At 37.1% G+C, this 26,928-nt stretch overlaps 1 protein-coding gene across 3 annotated transcripts; it reads left to right on the forward strand.

Moving 5' to 3' along the window:
* Positions 1 to 1,476: 1,476 nt before the first annotated feature.
* LOC114473031 (zinc finger protein OZF-like) lies at positions 1,477 to 24,992 on the forward strand. Of its 3 annotated transcripts, none has more exons than XM_028462408.1 (2): positions 1,477 to 3,466; positions 16,346 to 17,683. In XM_028462408.1, exons 1-2 carry the CDS (start codon positions 1,509 to 1,511, stop codon positions 17,448 to 17,450), a joined length of 3,063 nt encoding a protein of 1,020 aa, XP_028318209.1. In that variant the 5' UTR covers positions 1,477 to 1,508; the 3' UTR covers positions 17,451 to 17,683. The 3 variants fall into 3 exon arrangements, with proteins under 3 accessions (XP_028318209.1, XP_028318210.1, XP_028318211.1); XM_028462409.1 differs by lacking the exons at positions 1,477 to 3,466; positions 16,346 to 17,683 and adding exons at positions 11,400 to 11,552; positions 23,621 to 24,982; XM_028462410.1 differs by lacking the exon at positions 1,477 to 3,466 and adding an exon at positions 23,959 to 24,992 and having other exon boundaries at positions 15,802 to 17,390.
* Positions 24,993 to 26,928: the final 1,936 nt, after the last annotated feature.

Genomic DNA, 26,928 nt, shown 5'->3' on the forward strand with positions numbered 1-26,928 from the left:
GCTAACCGAGCTAGCAGAGGAGCTAGCACCGCCGAGACGCTACAGGATAGAAAAGTAAAGAGGTGAAAAAGTGGAGGAAATGGAGCAGTTCAAAGCACCGTCACCACTGTCTCTCACCGCTAACCCTGCTGACAACTGGTGCAGCTGGGAACAAAGCTTTCGGCGGTATATAGCGGCCTCAGGGGAGAAAGATGAACAAGGAAAGATTGACATTTTACTCCACACCATCGGCGAGGATGCACTGGAAGTGTTCAACACACTGACGGTTAGAGGTGAGGGAGATGAGCTGACAATGGAGGATGTTCTTCAAGCCCTTAAAGATCACTGCAGTCCACAGAGAAATGTTGTCTTTGAACGAAATCAATATTGGTCCCATCAGAGGACAGCAGGGACATCAGTAAACACATTCATAACAGAGCTGCGACACAGAAGCAAAGACTGTGAGTTTGGAATAAGTGAGAATGACATGCTCAGAGATAAGCTTGTGTTAAGCATCACAGACTGTCACCTAAAAAAGAGACTGATACAGGAAAGACGTCTAACGTTACACAGAGCAATAGAAATATGCAGAGCAACAGAGCAAGAAAAGACTCCGTTACGAACCATCAACACTGAACATGGAGTGCAAGAAGTTCCAGTGGATGGTGAATCGAAAATGATCCTTCCTGACAACAGTCTCCACCATAACACCAGTAGACTATTAGGTAAGTGTTTTCACTGGAAAGTTAGAGAGCACAACAGAATGAAGGGAAACTGGTTCAAATCCCTCAGTGAGTCACAGAAATGAATGTTGTTCTTTGGACAAACTACTGACAGTTGGTTTATAATGACATCACCTCATAGTGGTTATTATTATAATGTTAAGAAATGAGATGTTTCAGTTCCACAATAATTTAACATAAATTACAGAGTAATTAATTGTTTCAGTGTGTATATATTTAATATTTCTATTATCAACCAAAACATTTTAAGTAAAATACATTAATTTATTTAAGAAATTAATAATACATGATCTTAAATATAAAATAAGTCGTAAAATACATTAAACACAGGCTGAACAACAGTTAGGTTTTTTCTGTTAAAGTCAAATGAGTAGAAACATTGTTTGAGTTTTCTTGTAATATTGTGTTTTGTGTCTACCTTCAGGTTACCAATCTGTTCCAAATATGGATCAAAGTGTAAAACTTGTGCTGGATGCTTTCATGCCCAAAGTTCATCTGCACAGATTACAGCTCCAGCAGCCGTCAGTCACTGATTGTGTTTTCAGTGAGAGGAAGAATGTGGAGCAGCTGCTCCCAGAGCGTCTCCACATAAAGGAGGAACCAGAGATGTTCAGTGAAGGTCAGGAGGAAAAGCAGCTTTGTGTGCAGCAGGAGACAAACAGTGCTGCTTGTCCTGTTAAATGTGAAGATGAAGAGGAGAAGCCTCAGGCCTCCCAGCTACACTGGAGACAACTAACAGAAATGAACATGAAGGAGGAACCTTCAACCTACAGTTTAAATGAATTAATGACAAGACAAAGTGTGGGAATTAACAGCAAAGGACCAGAAGCAGCCCAGAACCCAGATCCAAGCAGTTTAGTACTACAAGGTCCTGATGGAACGGAAACAGACTCGTCTCAGACTGAAGATAGTAGCGATGATGATGATGATGAAGATGATGATGATGATGATGATGATGATGATGATGATGAAGACTGTTGGCAGAAACCTTTGTCAGAGACTGAAACTGAAGCTGACTGTGACTCCACCAGGAAAAATAGAAAGATGTCTGACTCAAGTAAAAATGTTGAAATGGGATGTAAAGCTTCCAAAACACAGATTAGTTCATTTCAACAGATTTGTTCAAAGAAGAAGGTTCAGGTAAAAATGAGATCTGAATGTGTGGGTGGTGAGAAAGCATCACTCAGTGCAGCTTCAGAACTGAGAATCCACACAGGAGAGAAACCATTTCAATGTGATGTCTGTAGTAAATGTTTTAGTCAAAAGTCTAACCTTAAAAAACACATGAGAATCCACACAGGAGAGAAACCATTTAAATGTGATGTTTGTAGTAAATGTTTTATTCGTAAGTCTGACCTTCATATTCACATGAGAATCCACACAGGAGAGAAACCATTTAAATGTGATGTTTGTAGTAAATGTTTTATTCGTAAGTCTGACCTTCATATTCACATGAGAATCCACACAGGAGAGAAACCATTTAAATGTGATGTTTGTGGTAAATGTTTTATTCGTAAGTCTGACCTTCATATTCACATGAGAATCCACACAGGAGAGAAACCATTTAAATGTGATGTTTGTAGTAAATGTTTTATTCGTAAGTCTGACCTTCATATTCACATGAGAATCCACACAGGAGAGAAACCATTTAAATGTGATGTTTGTGGTAAATGTTTTAGTCAAAAGGATCATCTGCAGTCACACATGAGAATCCACACAGGAGAGAAACCATTTAAATGTGACATTTGTAGTAAATGTTTCATTCAAAAGTCTACCCTGCAGTTACACATGAGAATGCACAGAGGAGAAAAACCATTTAAATGTGACATTTGTGGTAAATGTTTTAGTGTTAAGTCTGGCCTTAATTCACATGTGAGAATCCACACAGGAGAAAAACCATTCAAATGCAATGTTTGTAGTAAATGTTTCATTCAAAAGTGTCAATTGCAGATACACATGAGAATGCACACTGGAGAGAAACCATTTAAATGTGACATTTGTGGTAAATGTTTTAGTATTAAATCTATCCTTAATTCACATGTGAGAATCCACACAGGAGATAAACCATTCAAATGCGATGTTTGTAGTAAATGTTTTATTAAAAAGGACGCCCTTAAAAAACACATGAGAATGCACACTGGAGAGAAACCATTAAAATGTGACATTTGTGGTAAATGTTTTAGTGGTAAGTCTGGCCTTAATTCACATGTGAGAATCCACACAGGAGATAAACCATTTAAATGTGACATTTGTAGTAAATGTTTCATTCAAAAGTCTGCCCTGCAGTTACACATGAGAATGCACAGAGGAGAAAAACCATTTAAATGTGACATTTGTGGTAAATGTTTTAGTATTAAGTCTGGCCTTAATTCACATGTGAGAATCCACACAGGAGAAAAACCATTCAAATGCGATATTTGTAGTAAATGTTTCATTCAAAAGTGTCAATTGCAGATACACATGAGAATCCACACTGGAGAGAAACCATTTAAATGCGATGTTTGTAGTAAATGTTTTATTAAAAAGGACGCCCTTAAAAAACACATGAGAATGCACACTGGAGAGAAACCATTAAAATGTGACATTTGTGGTAAATGTTTTAGTGGTAAGTCTGGCCTTAATTCACATGTGAGAATCCACACAGGAGATAAACCATTTAAATGTGACATTTGTAGTAAATGTTTCATTCAAAAGTCTACCCTGCAGTTACACATGAGAATGCACAGAGGAGAAAAACCATTTAAATGTGATGTTTGACATGGAAATGTTATGAAAATAAGTCTGAACTGAAGGTCCACAAGAGAGTTCATACACAAAAGACTTTCAAATGTTGTGTGTAGTAAATATTTTATTATTAGTTATTCATTGTTTTTTTTTAGCTACATGTGTTTAGTTATAGTTGAAGTTTGAAGTGTTGTTAGAGTTTTGTAAGTTACTTCTTTCAGTAAGTTAATGTAACAGATTTTAGCAGAAATTTTAGAGTTGGCAGTTTGTTTAGTTGATTTTGTTGTGTGTAATTGTTTACCTTCTATTAGTACGACTATAAACATTTGGTGGTCCTTGTTTTACCTTTAAATATTAAAACCTCATCTGTGTTGTATTAAAAGTTTGCTCTTCATTAAACAATTTACAATTTACAATCTGCATTTGATTTGTTTGTTTTTACAGATTGCAGATTTCTTAAATCTGCATTTAATTTTTCATAGTGAATATTAGTTAGAGAATTAATTATTAACTAACTGACATCTTGGGATCTATTTGAAAGCAGCGAGTAAACTCAACATAGGTCCAGTGGTTTACTGCTCACACTTTATGACTCAATTATTATTCAAGTTTTTCTAACCAATCTGTGGGAAAATGTGTTTTCCTTTGTTAGAAAGAATAAAATCTAACCCCAGAGATGAACAGCTTTTATCACAGCACAGCCACAAAACTGATTGTATCTGATCTGAGGGTCACATGATCAACATTCATGTCAGCATTAAAATAATGACCAATCTGAGCATTAACACAAGAAACAGCAACATGTGTGTGCTTTTGTTACAAATTTATTTATTGGAGGATATGCCCCTTGAGATGGAACATCTCGTTTTCGAGGTGGTCCTCAACTTACATAAAATGACAGATACAGCAGAGCAGACAATACAATAATTCAATATTTCAAAAATAATAAATACAACAAAATATAGATAAACACACACACATACACACCCACACACACAGTATACATTTAACAGTTGCTCAAAACAGTAAATATTTTATACAAAAATAAATAAGTAATAACAGTGATATCATTAATAGTAGCTATCTAATTATAGTAAAAACTTTCATTAAACTAAATGAATAAAAAAGGTTTAGGTTACATAGCCTATAATCAAAAACACTGACAGATATTCTGGAGATGGAGGATAAGAGCATTTTTAAACAGACAGAGGTTAGAGAGCGGATCGATAATGGGAGAATGTTCCACTCAAATGGGGCTTTATATTTGAATGAAAATTTACCGACTACTTTTTTGACTCTAGGGACTACAAGAGATGGTTGATCAGCATGACGCAAACTGTATGACGATCTGAAAGGAATTATATATTGTTTTAAATAATCAGGAAAACTTAAATTAATACATTTAAATATAAATAATAGCCAGTGAAGCTGTCGTCTAGATGCCTGAGAGAACCATGACAAATGTTCATACATTTGGCAGTGGTGAGTTCTGAAGGGACAGCGGAGGATAAATCTACACAGACTATTGTAAGTGACATTAAGTGGTTGGAGAATCGTGGCAGTGGTGTTTTGATAAATATCACTGTAATCAATAATGGGAAGAATCAATTGTAAAATTATCCTTTTTCTAACTGAGTAACTAAAAGAATTAACTGATTGATAAAGCAATTTTAAGCGATAAGAAATTTTGTTTGTAATAGTTTGTATATGATTTTTAAATGACAGTGAGGAGTCTAGTCATAGACCAAGACATTTAAACTGATCAACAACTGGGACTGGTGACAAATCAGAAAAAGTAAGTTTAATCTCATTGGCTGAGACTGGCGAACCCGCTTCTGGAACAACATAAAATTTGATTTCGAGTTATTGAGTAATAGTTTATTAGATTGTAGCCAGGATTGAACTGCATTGAAATCATGCTGAATAGAGTGATTAATATCTGAGATATTAGATTTTGCAGAATAAATCACGGTGTCATCAGCATAAAGTTGGATGTTAGTCATTGCATGCAAGAGGGAGATCATTAATAAATATTGAAAATAAAAGTGGGCCAAGAGAAGAACCCTGCGGAACACCTTCCTCAATAAATAAAAATTCAGAGTAGCTGCCATTGTAAAACACACACTGTTGCCGATGATGAAGGTAAGAATTGAACCAGAGGAGCGAAGACCTATCCAGGCCTATAGAATGAAGCTTGTCTAAAAGCAAATAGTGATCGACCATATCAAACGCTTTGGTGAGATCTATAAATAAAGCACCAGTAAGCAGATTATTGTCAAAGCCAGAAAAAATATCATTGGTAAATTTTAATAAAGCAGATGTAGTAGAGAAGTGTTTTCTAAAGCCAGATTGAAATGGAGATAAGAGGTTATTGGTTGAGAGGTGTTCTGATAGTTGATTAAAGACTATTTTCTCATAGACTTTAACAATACTGTTAATCATAGAGAGTCTGTAGTTATTTACATTACTAGTGTCACCCCCTTTATGCAGGGGGATGACCTTTGCACATTTCCAGGCAGAGGGAACTTCACATGTACTAAATGATAAGTTAAACAAATCGGCTAGAGGAAAACATAGAACATGAGCTTGATAAACTTGGTCTCAATGCCGTCTGGACCAGCACTGCTATGAGAAAGTTAATTTATGATCTGCTCTACTACAGCTGGGCTTACCCTACTGAATGAGAAACTGCTGCAAGATGGAGCATCAGAGGAAGAAAGTGAAGCATGGGGAGGAGAATGGACCTGTGGAAGTTGTGAAAAATGTTGGCTAAAGGCAGAAGCAATCGCACCAGAGTCATTAGTAATTACATCATTAATAAGCATATTATGTGTTGCAGAGTTAGATTTACCTGATAATTTGTTTATTTGCTTCCAAAACTGTTTAGGATGTTTAAAGTTATTTGTAAGACTGTTTTTGTCATAATTTGATCAAGCATTTCTAGTTTGAGTGGTACATATATTTCGCAGGTGTCGATATACATCCCAGTCAGCAGCAAGCTTAGTTTGATTAAATGTTGACCAGGCCTTATCCCGTTGTCTAAACAGACTGAGGAGTTCTCCATTCACCCAGGGAAGATGGCTTCCTTTAACTCTGATTTCTGTAAATGAAGCATGAAGATTAATAACATTTAGCAGTTCAGAGGAGAAATAGTCCCAGGCTTCATTTATGGAAGGTATTAAATAAAATCTGTCCCAGTTAATATTTAAAATATCGTTAATAAAGTTTTCACTGTTTAACCATTTTGTTCTACGAACTTTAATAATTTTTGGGGGGAGACATGGAGGTTTAATTTTCCATATACTGTACAATACACAATACAGTGATCGCTAAAGCAGTCAGATAACACACCAGAGTCTAAAAAGCGCTCAGGGTGAGTTACTAAGATCAGATCAAGAAGAGATTGTGATGTGGGACTAATTCTTGTAGGGTCATTAATCAACTGGGAGAAGTTTGAGCTATTAATAATGTTTGACTCAGATGCAGAGGAAGGAGCCAACCAGTTTATGTTAAAGTCACCCAGTAATATCATCTCATTATTACGGCCTAAGGATGAAACTGTAGACAATATATTTTTCACTGAATCAGAAGGGGAGTTAGGAGATCTGTAAATATTACCAATGATTAATTGTTTATTTTCATGCAAAATAACTTTTACAAACAGACCTTCAAAGTGCACTTGTTTTTCTTTTGGGTGAATAAGCAGAGCTTGAAGATTAGATGCTATAAAGGTGGCTACGCCGCTGCCTCTAGAGCCTCGGTCTGCTCTGTACAAAATATAATTCTCCAGATGAATATCATTGTCAGAGATGCTAGAAGAAAGCCATGTTTCAGATATTGTAATAATGCTAGGTTTATTGTAAGTTATCCAGGCTCTCAATTGGTCGATTTTAGGAAGTAAGCTTCTAATGTTCACATGAATCATTTTAAGACCATTAACCATACTTAATAAAAAAAGAAAATATAGAGAAAAAATATAAAGCGATTTACAACAAATAAGAGTGAGAACAACCAGTCAAGAGCACTTATAATCATACATACACTTCCACACCACCACACAATCACACATGCATACATAATACAAGAAACAGCAACAAAAACAAAACAGAAATCTCAGAACAGAAATCTCAGTCTGCAATATTAAATTAGGGAGATCTTCTTAGACTAGATAGCATATCAAAATGTATATCAATCAAAGACATAGGATTTGTTAGAGAAAAATTAAATAAACCCTAATTAATGTAACAAAAACGGAAACCACTCAACCATTAATATTATTGACTTTATAACAGTCGAATCTGCTGCTCCAAACAGTCAAATAGACGGGATATGCATCAGGTGATTAAATCACGACAGCCACCGTTTACGGCAAACAGAGAACAGCGTGCACAATAGTTAGCAGTCAGCAGTCAGCCGCATCAGATCAGAAACTTAAATATAAGTGACACGCAGAAAGAAGGTTTACAGACCAGAGTCGTGTGGATCATTTGGAAACGTTACGGATGTACACCTCCACCTCATCAGGAGAACGGAGCAGTAGGAATTTGCCGTTGTCTGCATGGATTCGAAGAGTAGAGGGATAGACCCAGTTCTCCAGGTCACGGTGCTTCTTCTTTGCGGTATTAAATGAGCGGCGCTTCTCCATCAGTGCCACACTGAAGTCAGGATAAATATGCACTCTGGCTCCATTGTACACAAGCTCCTTTTTGTCGCGGGAGAGATGGAGAACTCTGAGCTTCTGCTGAAAGTAGAGGAACTTTACAATGATTGGCCGAGGACCTGCTTTGGAATCACGTCCGATCACTGCATTATCAGCATTAACAGCGACAGACTGAGATAAATGGAGAGCTCACGCCAGCCCTACTGCACTGTCAGCCATCTTTACAAATGGCTGTTGTGTGTTTTTGGAGTCCTTTTGTGTATTTTCATGTAATTTTGTTTATATTTTGAAGAAGTTTTTTGTGTGTTTTCATTGTATTTTATTGTGTTCATGGAGCCATTTTACGTTATGTAATTTTATGTATTTTACTGTCATTTTTTTGGGGTTTTTTTTATTGTCATTTTAGAATATTTTTGTGTATCTTTGTAATTTACTGCATTTTACTGTAAGTTATTTTGTGGGATTTTTGGGCCATTTTGTTTATTTTTGTTTTGTGCTTTTGCTTTGGATCAACACAGAAATAAAACAAGGGCCGCAAGTGACCATTTCCATAGTTAATATCTATATCTATATCTGCTCCATTTTCAAATCACATTTAAATAGTTTCTCTCTTGCATGGATTCTAATGTGTTTCTTAAGGTTGCCCCTCTCTGTAAAACATTTAAAACAAACATCACATTTAAATGATTTCTGTCATGTGTGGATTATCATGAGTTTTTTAAGAACAGACCTTTGACTAACACATTTATTACAAACATTGCATTTGAATGGTTTTTCTCCAGTGTGCATTCTCATGTGTAACTGCAGTTGAGGCTTTTGAATGAAACATTTACTACAAACATTACATTAAAATGGTTTCTCTCCTGTGTGGATTCTCATGTGTGGATTGCGGCTGTCGGCACTAATATCGCGAGAACTGTCACTCAGGCCATTTCAGGAGGCAGTTCTCACGAGGCGAGTGACGGCGTTCAGTTTAGTAGGGCATCTTTTATTTATTATTATATTAAAATACGGGATATTTACAGGAAAATAATAATACGGGAAGATGGTGGGAAAGAAGGGCAAAATACGGCAGTTTCCCGGCCAAAACGGGAAACTTGACAGGAATGCCAAGGAAAGAGAGAATCGGTAGTTAATGCTTGTGGAAGTTGTTCTCAGATTTTAAAAAAAAGGTCATGTTGATTGTGGATTAAAAAAAAGCTTTGTACTCCTCATGGTAGAGGTCATAAACTGTTCGGCTCAAGCTGCCAAAAAAACTGAAAAGATTAAGATAATTGTGAAATCAATCCAAAAGCAGGGTTGCTCTCAAGAGCAGTACAAAGTCACATTAGTACAAGACAAAAAAACTGGGGGAATACTTTCAGTTAATGAAACATTTGAAACATTTTGGTTTTCGGTACTTTCCACAACATGGTTTTCTTTCCCCTGTGTCCCATCGACATGTCTTTTAACAAATAGTCATTCAAACCATTTAACATGGACTTAATGACAACATCATTTGACATGCAGTACTTTCTTGAAACATATACATTTCTTGCTTTCCAAATACTTTCTTTTACACAGTTAATGACTGCCCACCATTTTTTTGTGCATCTGTTTGATATTTTTCTAGGCAACCATAAGCAATCTCATCATAACAGAGTGGTTCTCTATATAAAGCTTTTAACCATGGTGATACTAAAAACCAAACTCCTTCAACAGTGGGGCATGACCAGAAAAGATGTTTTACAGTTTCTCTGTCTCCACAGGTAGGCCTTGGACATTTGGAACTGCTGCAGCACCCTCGTCTTTTTAAAAGGTCTCGTGTGGGCAAAACCCGGTGGACTATTTTCCAAGCTAAGTCTTTGTGCTTATATAATAGTATGGGATTGTTAACATTTGACCAAACTTTTATTGCATTTACTTTGGTTAGTGTGCCTGCATGAGTTCACCTTGAAAGTTCGGGGGACATAATCTCTTCAACACCTCTTCTTGTGATTTTGTCAGAGGGGAGTTCCATTGCACATTTTCCCAGTACTTGGAAAACTACATTATACATTTTGGGGCAGGTTTCTGCATAAGGTCTGTTTTGAGGAGGTCTTTTCCCCCATGCATTAATAACACTCCTGCCAAACCAGAAAATGGCAAAATAGGTCCAACTTAAGCCTCCCTGTGGGGTCAGACATGCTTTCAACATTGGGGTCACAAACATGGCCTTCAGTTTACTCTCAATTTCTGGGACACCCCTGCCTCCTTTTTCCAATGATCAGTGAGAAAGTCAGAGAATTCAGAGAGAAACTCCGAATATGGACCAGGAGGACGGTAAACTATAACCAGTAAAGTGGGTTTTTCTATCTTGTTTTTGGGATTACCAATTTCAAGTGAGAGGCTTTTGAATGAATTTTGGTTAGGTTTGCTTTTTGGGGTAACTGATAAGTTTGAGTGAAAAACTGTTGCCATTCCTCCACCCCGACCACTCTCACGGTGGGAGAGCTGGCTTCATTAAGAGCAATAAAATCTGCATTTTTGAGCCAAGTCTCTGTGAGGCATAGTACACCTAATTGATGGTCAGTTATAAGATCACTCACTAAGAGGGATTGAGATGAAAGTGATCTGATATTTAATAGTCCACATTTAATGGTTTTTTCATTGTTTTGTGTTCTGTTTGTAGTTTGAATTTTGATGATATTTTGATGGTTAACTCCTCTATTGTGGGCTTTAATTTGTATTGCATGTTGTTCTGTACTGCTCAGCACAGTGTTTATGATGTATAATTGCTCTATGTTTTGAGTCAGGGCGCACGGTGGCTTAGTGGTTAGCACGTCCGCCTCACAGCAAGAAGGTCCTGGGTTCAAGCCCTGGGGTGGTCCTTTCTGAAAAACATGACTGTAAGGTTGATTAGAGTCTCTAAATTGCCCATAGGAGTGAATGGTTGTCTGTCTGTGTTGCCCTGTGATGGACTGGCGCCCTGTACCCCCACCCAGCGCCCTATGAGAGCCGGAGATTGGCACCGGCAGACCCCCGCGACCCTGATAAACAGGAATAAGCGGGTATGAAAATGGATGGATGTTTTGAGTCAGGGGCAGTGTTTGTTGTAACTGCCGGTTTATTCTCAGCTGTAAATCCGTCAGCTGCTCCCAGAGCGTCTCCACATAAAGGAGGAACCAGAGATGTTCAGTGAAGGTCAGGAGGAAAAGCAGCTTTGCAGCAGGAGACAAACAGTGCTGCTTGTCCTGTTAAATGTGAAGATGAAGAGGAGAAGCCTCAGGCCTCCCAGCTACACTGGAGACAACTAACAGAAATGAACATGAAGGAGGAACCTTCAACCTACAGTTTAAATGAATTAATGACAAGACAAAGTGTGGGAATTAACAGCAAAGGACCAGAAGCAGCCCAGAACCCAGATCCAAGCAGTTTAGTACTACAAGGTCCTGATGGAACGGAAACAGACTCGTCTCAGACTGAAGGTAGTAGCGAGGATGATGATGATGATGAAGACTGTTGGCAGAAACCTTTGTCAGAGACTGAAACTGAAGCTGACTGTGACTCCACCAGGAAAAATAGAAAGATGTCTGACTCAAGTAAAAATGTTGAAATGGGATGTAATGCTTCCAAAACACAGATTAATTCATTTCAACAGATTTGTTCAAAGAAGAAGGTTCAGGTAAAAATGAGATCTGAATGTGTGGGTGGTGAGAAAGCATCACTCAGTGCAGCTTCAGAACTGAGAATCCACACAGGAGAGAAACCATTTAAATGTGATATTTGTAATAAATGTTTTATTCGAAAGGCTCACCTGAAGAAACACATTAGAATCCATGCAAGAGAGAAACTTTTAAATGTGATGTTTGACATGGAAATGTGAAAAAAAGTCTGAACTGAAGGTCCACAAGAGAGTCCATCCACAAAAGACTTTCAAATGTTATGTGTTGATTTTTTGTGTGTAATTGTTTACCTTCTATAAATGACTATAAACATTTTGTGTTACTTTAAATATTTAAACCTCATCTGTGTTGTATTAAAAATGTTTGCTCTTCATTGAACATTTTACACTTCAGTCTTACATTTAGGAAATTAATTGACGTCAGAGAAGTAGTAAAGAACATTCAAAGTCCTTTGTTTTTTTCATTTTCTCTCACATCATCAGCACTCTTTCATTATGTCTCACTTGTCAAATCTCTCTTTCTCTTATTTTTTTTTCTCCTTGTAATGAAAAATCAGTGCAGGAAGCAGACATATCATGTTCCAATGTGTAAAGGCAGTGTTACTAGGATATTTTAGGGTCTAGTCATTCGATTTTATTTGGATTAAATTCAATATTCAAGTTAACACCATTAAAATATTAAAAAGGTTAAAATACCAGTAAAAACTAAATGTTTTCATCCCAGCATTTCATTGGTAATAATACAGGGACATTAAAAAAAACAACTTGTAGATGAGCAGCGAGCACATCACAAAGTTAATAAAAGGCTTTACTTTTTAAATCTATTTAATTTGTCATAATTTTACTTTTAAATGTTTTAACCCTTTAAGCCCTAAAGGGTTAAACCCCCTAAAGTTTAGGGGTTTTCTGGAAGGACCAGAAAATGAGTGAATGAGGGTGTGTGTGATTGAGTGTAGGCCTTGCTGTATGACACACACTCCGGAGCAGAAGGTGGCGGTAATGCTCCATTAAGCTGGATGTAAACCGCAATAAAACGACGAAGAAGAAGAAGAGCGGCGGGACAAAAACAAGTGTCTCTGTACAGGAGGAAGCAACGATGTGCTGGAGATCATCTTCCCGTATTAGTATTTTCCCGTAAATATCCCGTATTTTAATGTAATAATAATTAAAAGATGCCTTACTAAAATGAACGCTGTCACGAGCCTCGCGAGGACTGCCATCTGAAGTAGCCTGGGTGGCAGTTACCGCGATATTAGTGCTGACAGCGACAACAAACCCGGAAGCAACATAGGAGAGAGATGATGAATGAAGACGTTCCGGCGAAAAAAAACAAACCAAAGAACTCGTGTAAATACGATGTGAAATATGACAGATAGTTTACCTCCCTAAAGAGCATCAGGATGTGACACAGTTACACGTTCTGTTAGATTAATAACTGAGATTTTAGCGTCAACCACAGCGGAAGGAACCACGTAAGTCACCATGAAAAATCATCCAATCACAAGCTCCACAAATATACACTGCTTTATAAAGTGTTAAATAATGTAAAGTCTGTAATAAATGTGTCTAATAAGTCATTAGTGAATACCAGAGAACCACATGAGTGAGCATGAGAATTTAAAAGAAAACGTATAATGAAAATAAAATGTAAATGTCTAACTTAAAGACAAGCAACGTGAAATTAACAGTAAATATTAAATGTGTTGACTTGTATATAAACTGTAAGTATATTAAATAAACACATGTGCTTCACATACCCATTTATGTTTTTATTTAGGTTGTTTTATAATTTAGGAGTTAGAGCTGGGCGATATATCGAGATTCAAGATGTATCAAGTTTTCTATTTTGGCGATATAGAAAACTATAATATTTCATATATCAATAGATACTATATATATATGTAAAGCTCAGTTAGATAATTAATGAGTCACATATTGATCAGCTGTTTGTTAATAAATGTGTCTGTGTAACATTTTGCATCAGCAAATTTAACCCAGAATTGTCTTTCTGGTCAGACTTTATTTGATAAAACAAGATTTATATCATATATCACCATTTTGAGAAAATATATTGAGATATGAGTTTTGGTCCATATCGCCCAGCCCTAGGAGGAATGTTCACAGCATTTCAATGTTAATAAAGGTCGATCTACCAGATTCTAATCACATAATTGTATTTAGTAAGTGGCTATTTTAGATTTCTTGTACACCTATCTTAAAATATAAGAGATACTGGAGCTTGGTTGGGTAAGTGGGACGGCTCGTAGTCGGCGTCAGAACATTTCTCTTATTTTCGAATCCAAAACTTGACAGGTATGAGTAGAGGTCATAAACTGTTCGGCTCAAGCTACCAAAAAACTGAAAAGATTAAGATAATCGTGAAATCGGTGGAGAAATTCTTGGATATGGGTTAAGAAGAAGTTGGACAATTGTTACAGCAAAGAGTTATTAGTGACCAGTCAGTCAGAGGCTGGAGAACATTTCAATATTTGAGGGACATAGTATCCAGTAGGTGGCGGTAATGCACTTTTAGTTTGCCAACTGCACTAAAACCCAAGAAGAAGAAGAAGCTGGAGCAGAATGCTAACCGAGCTAGCAGAGGAGCTAGCACCGCCGAGACGCTACAGGATAGAAAAGTAAAGAGGTGAAAAAGTGGAGGAAATGGAGCAGTTCAAAGCACCGTCACCACTGTCTCTCACCGCTAACCCTGCTGACAACTGGTGCAGCTGGGAACAAAGCTTTCGGCGGTATATAGCGGCCTCAGGGGAGAAAGATGAACAAGGAAAGATTGACATTTTACTCCACACCATCGGCGAGGATGCACTGGAAGTGTTCAACACACTGACGGTTAGAGGTGAGGGAGATGAGCTGACAATGGAGGATGTTCTTCAAGCCTTTAAAGATCACTGCAGTCCACAGAGAAATGTTGTCTTTGAACGAAATCAATATTGGTCCCATCAGAGGACAGCAGGGACATCAGTAAACACATTCATAACAGAGCTGCGACACAGAAGCAAAGACTGTGAGTTTGGAATAAGTGAGAATGACATGCTCAGAGATAAGCTTGTGTTAAGCATCACAGACTGTCACCTAAAAAAGAGACTGATACAGGAAAGACGTCTAACGTTACACAGAGCAATAGAAATATGCAGAGCAACAGAGCAAGAAAAGACTCCGTTACGAACCATCAAGACTGAACATGGAGTGCAAGAAGTTCCAGTGGATGGTGAAATGAAAATGATCCTTCCTGACAACAGTCTCCACCATAACACCAGTAGACTATTAGGTAAGTGTTTTCACTGGAAAGTTAGAGAGCACAACAGAATGAAGGGAAACTGGTTCAAATCCCTCAGTGAGTCACAGAAATGAATGTTGTTCTTTGGACAAACTACTGACAGTTGGTTTATAATGACATCACCTCATAGTGGTTATTATTATAATGTTAAGAAATGAAATGTTTCAGTTCCACAATAATTTAACATAAATTACAGAGTCATTAATTGTTTTAGTGTGTATATTTAATATTTCTATTTAGCAACCAATACATTTTGAGTAAAATACATTAATTTATTTAAGAAATAAATAATACATGATCTTAAATATAAAATAAATAATTACATTAAACACAGGCTGAACAACAGGTAGGTTTTTTCTGTTAAAGTCAAATGAGTAGAAACATTGTTTGAGTTTTCTTGTAATATTGTGTTTTGTGTCTACCTTCAGGTTACCAATCTGTTCCAAATATGGATCAAAGTGTAAAACTTGTGCTGGCTGCTTTCATGCCCAAAGTTCATCTGCACAGATTACAGCTCCAGCAGCCGTCAGTCACTGATTGTGTTTTCAGTGAGAGGAAGAATGTGGAGCAGCTGCTCCCAGAGTGTCTCCACATAAAGGAGGAACCAGAGATGTTCAGTGAAGGTCAGGAGGAAAAGCAGCTTTGGTGCAGCAGGAGACAAACAGTGCTGCTTGTCCTGTTAAATGTGAAGATGAAGAGGAGAAGCCTCAGGCCTCCCAGCTACACTGGAGACAACTAACAGAAATGAACATGAAGGAGGAACCTTCAACCTACAGTTTAAATGAATTAATGACAAGACAAAGTGTGGGAATTAACAGCAAAGGACCAGAAGCAGCCCAGAACCCAGATCCAAGCAGTTTAGTACTACAAGGTCCTGATGGAACGGAAACAGACTCGTCTCAGACTGAAGGTAGTAGCGATGATGATGATGATGATGATGATGATGATGATGATGAAGACTGTTGGCAGAAACCTTTGTCAGAGACTGAAACTGAAGCTGACTGTGACTCCACCAGGAAAAAGAGAAAGATGTCTGACTCAAGTAAAAATGCTGAAATGGGATGTAAAGCTTCCAAAACACAGATTAATTCATTTCAACAGATTTGTTCAAAGAAGAAGGTTCAGGTAAAAATGAGATCTGAATGTGTGGGTGGTGAGAAAGCATCACTCAGTGCAGCTTCAGAACTGAGAATCCACACAGGAGATAAACCATTTAAATGTGATGTTTGTAGTAAATGTTTTATTCGAAAGGATCATCTGCAGTCACACATGAGAATCCACACAGGAGAGAAACCATTTAAATGTGACATTTGTGGTAAATGTTTTAGTGTTAAGTCTGGCCTTAATTCACATGTGAGAATCCACACAGGAGATAAACCATTCAAATGCGATGTTTGTAGTAAATGTTTTAGTCAAAAGTCTGACCTTAAAAAACACATGAGAATGCACACAGGAGAGAAACCATTTAAATGTGACATTTGTGGTAAATGTTTTAGAGATACGTCTGGCCTTAACTTACATGTGAGAATCCACACAGGAGATAAACCATTCAAATGCGATGTTTGTAGTAAATGTTTTAGTCAAAAGTCTGACCTTAAAAAACACATGAGAATGCACACAGGAGAGAAACCATTTAAATGTGACCTTTGTGGTAAATGTTTTACTGATAAGTCTATCCTTAATAAACATGTGAGAATCCACACAGGAGAAAAACCATTTAAATGTGATGTTTGCAATAAACGTTTTATTCGAAAGTATCAACTGCACTCACACATGAGAATCCACACAGGAGAGAAACCATTTAAATGTGACCTTTGTGGTAAATGTTTTACTGATAAGTCTATCCTTAATAAACATGTGAGAATCCACACAGGAGAAAAACCATTTAAATGTGATGTTTGCAATAAACGTTTTATTCGAAAGTATCAACTGCACTCACACATGAGAATCCACACAGGAGAGAAACCATTTAAATGTGACATTTGTGGTAAATGTTTTAGTGTTAAGTCTGGCCTTAATTCACATGTGAGAATCCACACAGGAGATAAACCATTCAAATGCGATGTTTGTAGTAAATGTTTTAGTCAAAAGTCTGACCTTAAAAAACACATGAGAATGCACACAGGAGAGAAACCATTTAAATGTGACCTTTGTGGTAAATGTTTTACTGATAAGTCTATCCTTAATAAACATGTGAGAATCCACACAGGAGAAAAACCATTTAAATGTGATGTTTGCAATAAACGTTTTATTCGAAAGTATCAACTGCACTCACACATGAGAATCCACACAGGAGAGAAACCATTTAAATGTGATGTTTGTAGTAAATGTTTTAGTCGAACGTCTGCTCTTATAAAACACATGAGAATCCACACAGAAGAGAAACCATTTAAATGTGATGTTTGACATGGAAATGTTATGAAAAAGTCTGAACTGAAGGTCCACAAGAGAGTTCATACACAAACGACTTTCAAATGTTATGTGTGTCGTTAATTTATTATTAGTTATTCATTGTTTTTTTTAGCTACATATGATTTGGTATAGTTGAAGTTTGAAGTGTTGTTAGAGTTTTGTAAGTTACTTCTTTCAGTAAGTTAATGTAACAGATTTTGGCAGAAGTTTTAGAGTTGGCAGTTTGTTTTTACAGTTGATTTATTTTGTGTAATAGTTTACCTTCTATAAGTATCACTATAAACATTTTGTGTTACTTGTTTTACTTTTAAATATTAAAACCTCATCTGTGTTGTATTAAAAAAGTTTGCTCTTCATTAAACAATTTACACTTCTGCAGTTTATTTGTTTGTTTTTACAGATTGCACAAAAGCAGATATTTCTTAAATCTGCATTTAATTTTTCATAGTGAATATTAGTTAGAGAATTAATTATTAACGAGTAGACATCTTGGGATCTATTTGAAAGCAGCAAGCAAACTCAACATGGGTCCAGTGGTTTACTGCTCACACTTTGACTCAATTATTATTCAAGTGTTTCTAACCAATTTGTGGGAAAATGTGTTTTCCTTTGTTAGAAGGAAAACGTTCTAACCTAGAGATGAACAGCTTTTATCACAGCGCAGCCACAAAACTGATGGTATTTGATCTGAGGGTCACATGATCAACATTCATGTCAGCATTAGAATAATGACCAATCTGAGCATTAACACATGAAACAGCATAGTGTGCTTTTGTGTGTGTTTTTGGAATTCTTTTGTGTATTTTCATGTACGTTTGTGTATATTTTGAAGGAGTTTTTTGAGTTTTTTTATCGTCATATTGTATGTTTTTATTGCAATTTTTTTTATTGAGCCATTTTATTTGTCATTTTGTGTATTTTGCTGTCATTTTGTAGGTGTTTTTATTGTCATTTTTAAGTCATTTCAATGCGCTTATCAAAATAGAAAATTCATAATAAGAAAGAGAAAACCCTACAAGATTTACACGAACAAGCATTTAGCGACAGTGGGAAGAAACAACTCCCTTTTAAAGGGAAGAAATCTTTGTTAGAACCACGTTCAGAGGTGGCAGCCATCTGCGTCGACTGGTTGGGGTTAGTCAACAGAAAGACCAACAGAACAGGATAGAGAGATAGAACATAAGAGTGTCGCAGACTAGTTGAGCCGCGAACCACAGATCAGGAACTGCCATCATCAGCTTCACGACACCTGAAATAGAGAAGGGCGAGGAGAAGGCACTGACTGCAGAAAAAGATGATTCAGTATTATTAAGTCAGCCTGCCTTGGCCTTGGGCCTCACTCCCAGTGGCCTAGTCAGCACTTATTATAAAAGTGACAAATCTCTTCCTGTTTATTGGTGAGCTAACAGTGACTCCAAGGTCTGTAAATGCCACCGTTCACAGACGAGCCTATGTCCGCTCTAGTGGTTAGATTATGATAATATGTTATGATTCAGTCCTGTTTGTGCAAACTGTAAATCATAACCAGCGACATCAGAATTTGAATCTCTTCCCGTTTATTGAACCAGAAAATGCGACCATTTACAGACGAGCCCGTTCGTTCTAGCGATCAGATTGTGTTTTGATTCAGTCCTGTTTATACGGACTGTAAATCATAACCAGCTACATCAAAATTTGAATCTCTTCCCGTTTATATGCAATCTAATAGTGACTCCAGGGACTCTAAAGTGTGACCGTTTAAGGACGAGCCCATGTCTGCTCTAGCCGTTAAGTTAATGTTTTTATACGGTATACGGTTCAGCATATGAGTAGGTTTTGAGTTTAGCCTTAAAGGTGGAGAGAGTAGCAGCCTCTTGTACTGAGACTGGAAGATGGTTCCAAAGCGAGGGGCCTGGTAGCTGAAAACTCTTCCTCCTGTTTTACTTCTAGACACGTTAGGAACTTCCAGAAGGCCAGCAAATTGAGAGCGGAGTGATCTGCCCGGACGATAGGGTACTAACAGGTCTCTAAGATATACAGGAGCTTGATCATGTAGAGCTTTGTATGTTAACAGGAGGATTTTAAATTTGCGAAACGAAAGCGGCTCCATCATCCCTAGCAGCTTACAATAACAGCAGCTAACTATAACAACAATTAACTACAACAACAGCTAACTATCACATTGACCTCACACTTGGATTAAATTCAATATTCAAGTTAACACCAATAAATTATTAAAAAGGTTAAAATACCAGTAAAAAGTAAATGCTTTAATCCCAAAATGTCATTGCTAATAATACAGGAACATAAAAATAAAATAAAGATGAGCAGCAAGTAGTGTTGTGGTGGTCTAGACTGGTCTCGAGACCAAATTTTAAAGGTCTTGGTCTCGTCTCGGACTCTGAAGCATTTTGACTCGGTCTTGTCTCGGACTCGGGATTTTCCATCAAGACCGTTGTAGACCAGCACTAATTCCTGCTATTTTTAAACTTTTTTTATAATGTGATAATAACACGGAGAAGAACAGGATGAAACAATCCTTTATTAATTATTTAATCCACCCTGTATAATGACCACAACCTTCCTTAATGTGACTGAGTGACGTGTGTGACACTCATACGTGTGTGGCTACGGTGTCAGTTTGGACCGCGGAGCGCAAGGGAGAAATGAACTAATCACCGGTAAAAATCCCAGTAAAACTCCAGAAAACAATCACCAGTAATAAATATTATCTCCCTGGTAAAGACAGTAGCTCTAATAACTGGTAAAATGATAAAGTGATGATATTACAGCCTGTGAAGGCTGGATAGGGGACGCACTTACTCTGCTTCTGGGTCCTAGTGCCAGCCGAGCGGTGAAGCCTATTCCGTTTACCGTGTTTACTGAGGTCAGTGTGTGTTTAATAAGTCCGTGTGTGTTTAATAAGTCTGTGTGTGTTTAATAAGTCTGTGTGTGTTTAATAAGTCCGTGTGTGTCCGTGTGAAAGTCTGCATGTTTATGCATCTGTCCATCCACTCTTTTCATTATATTATCCATGTCTTTTAAGGATTTATAACATAATGTCGGCTGTAGTCCGGGCCGCCGCCATCTTGGATTATGTCGTCACCAGCCGCAGAGTTGCACAAGCCAGAATGAGTCAAATAACTGTAAAGAGGTTTTATATTAGTCTATTTTCTTTTTAAAGTGGTGTTTTTTTGTGGCTTTAGACTCCAATTACATTTATGTATATAATATGTTCCCTACAATATAAACAGGTTCACAATATAATTATTTTATATAGTTTCTGTTTCTACTGTATCCAGAATAATAATAATAATAATTCTCAACAAGAACAATTGATTGATTTGTCACATGACTGTTCCAGGGTTTGTTTTATATAGTTTCACATCTACCTGTAGCTCTATGTTTTTTACACTGCTGACAACTTGTTTGTAGTTTTATTTCAGAAAGTTTCACTTTTACAGTTACAGTTGGAAACCTTTGTTAATTGAATATCCTAGTTACATTACAGTAACCAAATTAAACTACATCAGCTAACTGAATTAATAAAAATAACCTGTTTAAAGGCTTTTTCAAACTAAAAAATTATCTTGTGAACTCTGTGACCTGTTGACCTGAACAACTCAAAGAATCAGAATCAAGAATCATTATTTCTTGGCAGAAATGCTTTTAAACACTTGCTGTACATTCAGCTGACATAAAAATCTTGTTTTCAAATATGTAGAATAATTGTGAATTTATCAGTAGCAATAGTAGTTTTAATATTTTAGTTCATTTTTTGCAGGCACCTTTTTTGTCCGTCAAATGTATTTAAAATAAACTAAAATTAAAGAGAGAATGTTATTTAACTGTCGAAACTTGTCAGAATTTTATTTATTTATAGATTTTTTTAAATTGAAAAAAATAATGTTTATGGTCGGTCTCGGTCTCGGTGCATTCTGGTCTCGGGCAAGTCTTGGTCTATAGTGTGGTCTTGAACACAACACTAGCAGCAAGCACATCACATTGTTAATAAAAGGCTTCATTTTTAAAATCTATTTAATTTGTCACAATTTTACTTTTAAATGTTTTAACTCTTTAGGTGGTTTCTGGTAGGACCAGAAAATAATGAATGAAGGTGTGTGTGATTGGGTGTAGGCCTTGTTGTCTGACACACACGCCAGTGTCACGGTCTGAGTTCACATCGTACTGAGTTCCTCTTCAAATCTCAGTACATGACGTCTACGTACTGAGATGTACCTGTACTGGGTTATACTGATTTATAAAAATAAAGTTACATTAAGTTAACTCCGAAGCAGAAGGTGGCGGTAATGCTCTATTAAGGTGGATGTCGACTGCATTAAAACACGAAGAAGAAGAAGAAGAAGAAGAAGAAGAAGAGCGGCAGAGACAACAACAAATGTCTCTGAGTCTAACAGTGAATGTTATTAATATCCATCCTACAGACGGAGTCAGGCCACACTATAATAGCGCCTTAAAGCTCCAGTGGAAAGTAACAGAGCACAACACGGTGTCAGAAGACGGAGTTACAGACACACAGAGAGGCTGGAGCAGAATGCTAACCGAGCTAGCAGAGGAGCTAGCACCGCCGAGACGCTACAGGATAGAAAAGTAAAGAGGTGAAAAAGTGGAGGAAATGGAGCAGTTCAAAGCACCGTCACCACTGTCTCTCACCGCTAACCCTGCTGACAACTGGTGCAGCTGGGAACAAAGCTTTCGGCGGTATATAGCGGCCTCAGGGGAGAAAGATGAACAAGGAAAGATTGACATTTTACTCCACACCATCGGCGAGGATGCACTGGAAGTGTTCAACACACTGACGGTTAGAGGTGAGGGAGATGAGCTGACAATGGAGGATGTTCTTCAAGCCTTTAAAGATCACTGCAGTCCACAGAGAAATGTTGTCTTTGAACGAAATCAATATTGGTCCCATCAGAGGACAGCAGGGACATCAGTAAACACATTCATAACAGAGCTGCGACACAGAAGCAAAGACTGTGAGTTTGGAATAAGTGAGAATGACATGCTCAGAGATAAGCTTGTGTTAAGCATCACAGACTGTCACCTAAAAAAGAGACTGATACAGGAAAGACGTCTAACGTTACACAGAGCAATAGAAATATGCAGAGAAACAGAGCAAGAAAAGACTCCGTTACGAACCATCAAGACTGAACATGGAGTGCAAGAAGTTCCAGTGGATGGTGAAATGAAAATGATCCTTCCTGACAACAGTCTCCACCATAACACCAGTAGACTATTAGGTAAGTGTTTTCACTGGAAAGTTAGAGAGCACAACAGAATGAAGGGAAACTGGTTCAAATCCCTCAGTGAGTCACAGAAATGAATGTTGTTCTTTGGACAAACTACTGACAGTTGGTTTATAATGACATCACCTCATAGTGGTTATTATTATAATGTTAAGAAATGAAATGTTTCAGTTCCACAATAATTTAACATAAATTACAGAGTCATTAATTGTTTTAGTGTGTATATTTAATATTTCTATTTAGCAACCAATACATTTTGAGTAAAATACATTAATTTATTTAAGAAATAAATAATACATGATCTTAAATATAAAATAAGTCATAAAATACATTAAACACAGGCTGAACAACAGTTAGGTTTTTTCTGTTAAAGTCAAATGAGTAGAAACATTGTTTGAGTTTTCTTGTAATATTGTGTTTTGTGTCTACCTTCAGGTTACCAATCTGTTCCAAATATGGATCAAAGTGTAAAACTTGTGCTGGCTGCTTTCATGCCCAAAGTTCATCTGCACAGATTACAGCTCCAGCAGCCGTCAGTCACTGATTGTGTTTTCAGTGAGAGGAAGAATGTGGAGCAGCTGCTCCCAGAGCGTCTCCACATAAAGGAGGCACCAGAGATGTTCAGTGAAGGTCAGGAGGAAAAGCAGCTTTGTGTGCAGCAGGAGACAAACAGTGCTGCTTGTCCTGTTAAATGTGAAGATGAAGAGGAGAAGCCTCAGGCCTCCCAGCTACACTGGAGACAACTAACAGAAATGAACATGAAGGAGGAACCTTCAACCTACAGTTTAAATGAATTAATGACAAGACAAAGTGTGGGAATTAACAGCAAAGGACCAGAAGCAGCCCAGAACCCAGATCCAAGCAGTTTAGTACTACAAGGTCCTGATGGAACGGAAACAGACTCGTCTCAGACTGAAGGTAGTAGCGATGATGAAGATGATGATGATGATGATGATGATGAAGACTGTTGGCAGAAACCTTTGTCAGAGACTGAAACTGAAGCTGACTGTGACTCCACCAGGAAAAATAGAAAGATGTCTGACTCAAGTAAAAATGTTGAAATGGGATGTAAAGCTTCCAAAACACAGATTAATTCATTTCAACAGATTTGTTCAAAGAAGAAGGTTCAGGTAAAAATGAGATCTGAATGTGTGGGTGGTGAGAAAGCATCACTCAGTGCAGCTTCAGAACTGAGAATCCACACAGGAGAGAAACCATTTAAATGTGATGTTTGTAGTAAATGTTTTATTCGAAAGGATCATCTGCAGTCACACATGAGAATCCACACAGGAGAGAAACCATTTAAATGTGATATTTGTGGTAAATGTTTTAGTGTTAAGTCTGGCCTTAATTCACATGTGAGAATCCACACAGGAGATAAACCATTCAAATGCGATGTTTGTAGTAAATGTTTTAGTCAAAAGTCTGACCTTAAAAAACACATGAGAATGCACACAGGAGAGAAACCATTTAAATGTGACATTTGTGGTAAATGTTTTAGAGATAAATCTGGCCTTAACTTACATGTGAGAATCCACACAGGAGAGAAACCATTTAAATGTGATGTTTGTAATAAATGTTGTAGTAAAAAGTCTAACCTTAAAAAACACACGAGAATCCACACAGGAGAGAAACCATTTAAATGTGATGTTTGTAATAAATGTTGTAGTCAAAAGTCTGACCTTAAAAAACACATGAGAATCCACGCTGGAGAGAAACCATTTATATGTGACATTTGTGGTAAATGTTTTAGTGATAAGTCTGGCCTTAATTTACACATGAGAATCCACACAGGAGAGAAACCATTTAAATGTGACCTTTGTGGTAAATGTTTTAGTGATAAGTCTATCCTTAATAAACATGTGAGAATCCACACAGGAGAAAAACCATTTAAATGTGATGTTTGCAATAAACGTTTTATTCGAAAGTATCAACTGCACTCACACATGAGAATCCACACAGGAGAGAAACCATTTAAATGTGATGTTTGTAGTAAATGTTTTAGTCGAACGTCTGCTCTTATAAAACACATGAGAATCCACACAGAAGAGAAACCATTTAAATGTGATGTTTGACATGGAAATGTTATGAAAAAAAGTCTGAACTGAAGGTCCACAAGAGAGTTCATACACAAACGACTTTCAAATGTTATGTGTGTCGTTAATTTATTATTAGTTATTCATTTTTTTTTTAGCTACATATGATTTGGTATAGTTGAAGTTTGAAGTGTTGTTAGAGTTTTGTAAGTTACTTCTTTCAGTAAGTTAATGTAACAGATTTTGGCAGAAGTTTTAGAGTTGGCAGTTTGTTTTTACAGTTGATTTATTTTGTGTAATAGTTTACCTTCTATAAGTATCACTATAAACATTTTGTGTTACTTGTTTTACTTTTAAATATTAAAACCTCATCTGTGTTGTATTAAAAAAGTTTGCTCTTCATTAAACAATTTACACTTCTGCAGTTTATTTGTTTGTTTTTACAGATTGCACAAAAGCAGATATTTCTTTAATCTGCATTTAATTTTTCATAGTGAATATTAGTTAGAGAATTAATTATTAACGAGTAGACATCTTGGGATCTATTTGAAAGCAGCGAGTAAACTCAACATAGGTCCAGTGGTTTACTGCTCACACTTTGACTCAATTATTATTCAAGTGTTTCTAACCAATTTGTGGGAAAATGTGTTTTCCTTTGTTAGAAGGAAAAAGTTCTAACCTAGAGATGAACAGCTTTTATCACAGCGCAGCCACAAAACTGATGGTATTTGATCTGAGGGTCACATGATCAACATTCATGTCAGCATTAGAATAATGACCAATCTGAGCATTAACACATGAAACAGCATAGTGTGCTTTTGTGTGTGTTTTTGGAATTCTTTTGTGTATTTTCATCTACGTTTGTGTATATTTTGAAGGAGTTTTTTGAGTTTTTTTATCGTCATATTGTATGTTTTTATTGCAATTTTTTTTATTGAGCCATTTTATTTGTCATTTTGTGTATTTTGCTGTCATTTTGTAGGTGTTTTTATTGTCATTTTTAAGTCATTTCAATGCGCTTATCAAAATAGAAAATTCATAATAAGTGTTATGGTCAATTATTATATTCATCATCATATCCTCAAATGTATGTTCATGTGTACAATTTGTCATGTTTTAATACATGACGACTCCATTACTCATTACACTTTTGCACATCTGAATCATGATTAAACAGTACAGATCGTATTATTCTCAGTGCAGCACAGTCTCTGCCAAGGCCAGAATCTCTGCTCGCATGCAGCACACACTATCATGGAGATAAGGGTGGCGCCACATCTTCATCATAACATACGCATCTTCATCATCCTCAAATCTTTCCACTATTGGGCATCTGACTCCCTCCCTTTTGTCTCTCACTGTTGGGACCTTTTCTTATCTGTATAAAAAGCTTAAGCTTTGAAACTGTTGGAGCGGGGCGCGGCACTTCCTTCGGACGTCCGCCTGGACGGACGCTAATTTTGTTTCACTTTGTTCCATTTTGTACCTTTTTTCTTAGTTTAGAATAAACATTTTTTATATAAAATCATCAATGCTTCTCCTGGATTCCATCATTCAACCAGAGCAATGAATCATGTCTCAAATGAGGTCAACCGTAAATTCTGCCGTAACAATTGGCGTCGACGAACTGAATCCATCTTCTGCTCTGTGGGGCGTCGATCGTGGACCAGCACTGGGTCGAAACACTTGAAGCCCCGGGGCTGGCCCGCGGTGGTCCGCCCTCGGACAGAGACTGGAGCACGAACCATCGGTTGAACCTCAACACCAATTCGGACTAAGGTAAAGCTGCCTTTATAAACATATATGTATAAATTTTCATTTACATATATATATATTCGCTCTGTGTTGATTTTTTTTTTTTGGAACCAGTCAAGCATTGTATTGATTTTCAGCTTTGAGCTTTGATTTTGATCCTCAGCTGTTCTGTGTTTTGACGCAGTGAATAGCCATGAGAAGGGCTCAAATGGTTGAGGTTCTGTGCTTTTTAATGCTGTAGGTTCTCTCTGGTTTTCTTCGGGCTCGGATATTTTGTTTAGGCATAAAATACGGCTGGTCATTATTTACTTTGGTTTTGTTCGGACACCCACAGCCTGTGAGGTCCTGACCATAGATAGACGGGCAACCAAAGTTTCCAAAACATCCCAGCGGTGCCATGATCTGAGTTCACCTCTGTACCGAAAGCAAAATAGA

Source organism: Gouania willdenowi, chromosome 12 (genome assembly GCF_900634775.1).
Source record: "Gouania willdenowi chromosome 12, fGouWil2.1, whole genome shotgun sequence".
NCBI classification, from domain to species: Eukaryota; Metazoa; Chordata; class Actinopteri; order Blenniiformes; family Gobiesocidae; genus Gouania; species Gouania willdenowi.

Bases quoted from the DNA above. Each gene is read 5' to 3' on its own strand.
- LOC114473031 (XM_028462408.1), top strand. From the start codon at position 1,509: ATGACAAGACAAAGTGTGGGAATTAACAGCAAAGGACCAGAAGCAGCC. The intron at 3,467-16,345 runs ATGTGATGTTTG...GAAACCATTTAA, and splicing joins AGAGGAGAAAAACCATTTAA to ATGTGACATTTGTGGTAAAT.